This window comes from Bison bison, unplaced genomic scaffold (genome assembly GCF_000754665.1).
Source record: "Bison bison bison isolate TAMUID 2011002044 unplaced genomic scaffold, Bison_UMD1.0 scf7180017845295, whole genome shotgun sequence".
Lineage (NCBI taxonomy): Eukaryota > Metazoa > Chordata > Mammalia > Artiodactyla > Bovidae > Bison > Bison bison.
The window spans coordinates 36,197-40,233 of record NW_011475868.1 but is presented as its reverse complement, the minus strand read 5'-3'; the positions used below and the strand labels follow the sequence as shown (position 1 = coordinate 40,233).

The following is a 4,037-nucleotide window of genomic DNA, read 5'->3' as shown; positions in this document are numbered from 1 at the left end:
TAATGAGAGCTTCTGCTTAAAAGGAGGGGTCTTTGAGGAGGGCTGGCCGGGGAGGCGGGGAGCGACTGGGGATCTAAGGTGAGCGGGGTCTGCGGAATCAGGTGCGGCAGGACTCGGCGATGGGTCCAGGCGGGACTGGACCCAGAGGGGCGGGGATTGGGAGGCCAGCGCTGGGCGCAGGGCAGCGAGCGCGCGTGTACTCAGGCTCGGAATCACCGGGCGTCTCGGGAGGCGGGGGCGGGAGCACATCTGCTCTGCTCCCGGTTGCGGCCGGGCGGGCGGGATGAGGGCCGGCGGGAGAACGGCCCAGACCGCGAGGAGGGCGGAGTCGGAGGCGGTATAGGCCCCGGTCTGGGTTGGGGGGGGGGTCCCAGCGCGGCAGGCAGACCCAGGCCGGCAAAGCCCCAAGCCCCGGCTACAGGCAGGACCGGAGCCCCGAGCCGGGACCCCGCCGCCGCCCCCTTACCTGTCCGGCCGCCGCGCGGAGCCCAGGGTGGGAAGTGCCGAGCTCGGGAGCCCCTCTGCCCGCCGCCGATTCAAATACCGACGGTTGGCGAGCGCGGCCAATCAGCACGCGGCTGGGGCGGGGCGCGAGGCCGACAGCCAATGGGAGGCAGAACGCCAGTCCACGCCCACTAGGAGGTTTCGTTTCCGGGGCGAGGGCACGCTGGACGCGGCGGACGCCGGATTCCTCAGTATAGGCTGCTCGCCTGACGCCCTTAGAGGAGAGGCCGCACGCGGGTGGACGGTGACTGCGGAGCCCGCCGTCGCCCAGGAATCCCGGGCTTTGCTGCGGACGCGCCTGAGCTGCGTGGAAATGAGGGCCCGAGAGCCTCTCCCCCGAGTTTCAGTTTCCCCAGCTGGGCAATGGGATCGAGTGCAGCGCCACTCCCAAGCGGGTCGTGTGGAAGAGCCAAACCCTCGCGAGAACTGTAGGGGCGGCTCGCGAGGCGGGGGTCGAACGAGGGGCCCGAGAACTTCATTTCCCAAAATACTCTGCGGGACTCCATCTCCCAGAGCGCCCCGCGAGGGCAGGGACTCCGTTTCCCAGAGCGCCCCGCGAGTGCCTCCAGGGCAGGGACTCAGTTTCCCAGAGCGCCCCGCGCCGCCGGGCGCCTACCGGACCTGGACGCTGTGGCCGGTTCGCTACGCTGGGTGGCAGGCCTCGCCGAGCCAGTTTCCCGCCGGCGACGGCGGCGCGATGGACAGTCCCGAGGTCACCTTCACGCTGGCCTACCTGGTGTTCGCCGTGTGCTTCGTGTTCACCCCCACCGAGTTCCACTCGGCCGGGCTCACGGTGCAGAACCTGCTGTCGGGCTGGCTGGGCAGCGAAGACGCCGCCTTCGTGCCGTATCACCTACGCCGCACGGCCGCCACGCTGCTGTGCCACTCGCTGCTGCCCCTCGGTGAGCCCAGGGCCGACCTCCGGGACCCGGAGCGGGAGGGACGAGGGGCGGGCTCCCGTGTTGGAGAGCCGAGGCTGCGGGCGGAGCGCCCGTGTGCTTGGGGAAGTGCTGTCCCTTGCAGGTACCCGGCGGAGAGGCGGGCTCAGAACTCTAGGGAAGGGGGTGAGCTGGCTCTCGGGGTACAGGTCCCTCGAGTCGAGGTATGAGTTAACTGATGCCCGTAGAGGTGGCCTGTCCCAATCTCCTTGGAAGGTGGGTGGGGGAAAGGCAGGCAGAGAGGGTGAGGGCAGTCGAGTGTCATTTCCGCCTCCGGGGAATCTTCCTGACCCAGGGATCGAACCCGCATCTCCTGCATTGGCAGGCTGGATCTTTGCCACTGAACACTAGGGAAGGCCCCCACCCCCACCCTTTTCAAAAAATATAATTTTATCCATGGCTGTGCTGGGTCGTCATTGTTGCGCGAGGTCTTTCTCTAGTTGCGCAGAGTGGGAGCTACTCTGCTGCAGGCCTTAAAGCGCGCAGATTTCAGTAGTTGTAGCACACGGGCTTAGTTGCTGTGCAGCATGTGGAATCTTCCTGGACTAGAAATCAAATCCATGCGCTCTGCGTTGGCAGGCAGATTCTTATCCACTGCAGCACCTGGGAAGTCCTAGAGAAGTCCTTTGGAAACCAGAGAAGTGTTATTTATTGCCACATGAGTTGCTTATTATGTATCAGTTTGATCAATAGCATTTATTACTATTTTTGCAACTTCAAACCTTTCCTGCAGGTCACTGTCTACTTTATTAATTTTGACATGCAAACTGGCCCCCATCTGGCCACCAGGGGCCTGGAGCTGGCTCCTGTGTCCCTGTGACATGCTCTTGTCACTTTGGTTGACTGGTCCACGACGTCCCAGTTCTGGGATGGGCCATACTCTGGTCTGCTTCCTCAGAGTAGGTGGGATCCAGAGGCTGAGATCCAGTCCCAAGACGACCTGTGGGCAGCTCTGCATTGGGTGAAACCAGATCCTTGTGCTTAGTTTTGCTTTTCTAGGATTTTCTCATTTTATTTCTTCCACTCATATGTGGTTTGTGCAAAACTAAAGTAATTAGATGAGAATGTTTTCTGCTCACTGGACAAGTACTCAGTTGAGTCAGCTATGGAGCTGGGCAAGGCCCACCTGCCCTGGGGTACCATGGCCTTGCCCTGGGAGCTGACCATGGCAGAGGGCCAGACCCAAGGCTGGGGATTAAAGGAAGGGGCCTCCCCCAACCCCACCAAGGGACAGGGACAGCACTGGGGAGGCTGGCAGCCTGGCAGTCCCAACCTCTGCTGAAGCTTGCCCGTCCCTTTTAGGCTACTATGTGGGCATGTGCTTCGCAGCCTCGGAAAAGCAGCTCTACTACCCCAGCCAGACCCCGGAGACCTGGCGGGCCTTCCTCCTGCTAGCATTGATGCTGCCCGCCATCGCCTGCACCCTGATCTACTACTGGTCCCGGGACCACTGGGCCCGCCACCCCCTGGCCCGCACCCTGGCCCTCTATGCCCTCCCGCGGTCGGGCTGGCAGGCCGTGGCTTCCTCCGTGAACACGGAGTTCCGGCGGATTGACAAGTTTGCCACGGGGGTGCCGGGTGCCCGTGTGATCGTGACGGACACGTGGGTGATGAAGGTGACCACGTACCGTGTGCACGTGGCCCAGCAGCAGGACGTGCGCCTGACTGTGACGGAGGCCCAGCAGCATGAGCTCTCCCCAGACTCGCACCTGCCCGTGCAGCTCCTCACCATCCGCGTGGCCAGCGCCAACCCCGCCGTGCCGGCCTTCCACATCCGGTAGGCGGGCCTGCAGCTGGGGCCGCTGGGGTGGTGCGCCCGTGGTCTGCTCTTTGTGTTGCTCAGGGGGTGGGGTGGGTGGGAGCTGGTCCCTCCGGAGTGCCCCTCCCTCAGGTCCTCTGCGTTTCCCCTTTCTTCCCAGCCTGCCCTGAGCTGTCTTCCTGGCGTCTCGGGAGGAGCACACGGCAGGTGTTTGGGGGCCACTGTATAGGACAGAGGCTCAGTGGCTCCCTCAGCCCTGAGCCTGGGCCGGGGCCGAGGCGCTTCTGTCCAGTCCAGGCTGTGGCGGGCCTGCCCGCCCCCCTGGACCCGTCTTGGGCTTGAACGTGCCGAGGGCCAGGCCCTCTGCCGCAGCTGCAGTTCTCCCACCCTCCGTGCCCCTCTGCACCTCCCAAGGAGAGGCCCGTGGGCAGCAATGGACCAGTGGGCTCTGGCCCTACGGCCATCTCTAGTGCTCCCTGCCCAGCAGCACCCACCTCTACAGGCTGAACTCCACGGAGTACGGTGAGCTGTGTGAGAAGCTCCGGGCGCCCATCCGCAGCGCAGCCAACGTGGTCATCCACCAGAGCCTGGGCGACCTCTTCCTGGAGACCTTCGCCTCCCTGGTGGAGGTCAACCCGGCCTACTCGGTCCCCAGCAGCCAGGTAGGGGGCTGGGCAGGGGAGGTGGGTTCCCACAGCTGGGCCGCCATGGACTGCCTCTCCTGGGGTAGGGCAGGACCCCCATCCCCAGGGTGGCCCGACCGGGCTTCCTCTGACCACCTGGCCTGCCTGCAGGACCTGGAGGCATGCATCGGCTGCATGCAGACTCGGGCCAGC

General features: G+C 64.6%; 2 protein-coding genes across 2 annotated transcripts in view; one reads left to right on the top strand and one right to left on the bottom strand.

The window, feature by feature from the left end:
* The window catches only part of TACC3 (transforming, acidic coiled-coil containing protein 3), a 9,576-nt gene extending 9,009 nt beyond the window's left edge, over positions 1-567 (bottom strand). The window contains exon 1 of the mRNA XM_010833312.1: positions 467-567. The gene's annotated coding sequence lies outside the window, so the exon portion shown is untranslated. The remainder of the gene's footprint in view (positions 1-466) is intronic.
* Positions 568-667: 100 nt separating this feature from the next.
* TMEM129 (transmembrane protein 129, E3 ubiquitin protein ligase) overlaps positions 668-4,037 on the top strand; it is a 4,932-nt gene continuing 1,562 nt past the window's right edge. Inside the window, exons 1-4 of the mRNA XM_010833297.1 lie at positions 668-1,406; positions 2,745-3,219; positions 3,704-3,863; positions 3,996-4,037. Coding sequence (XP_010831599.1) covers positions 818-1,406; positions 2,745-3,219; positions 3,704-3,863; positions 3,996-4,037 — 1,266 coding nt within the window. The 5' untranslated portion in view covers positions 668-817. The remainder of the gene's footprint in view (positions 1,407-2,744; positions 3,220-3,703; positions 3,864-3,995) is intronic.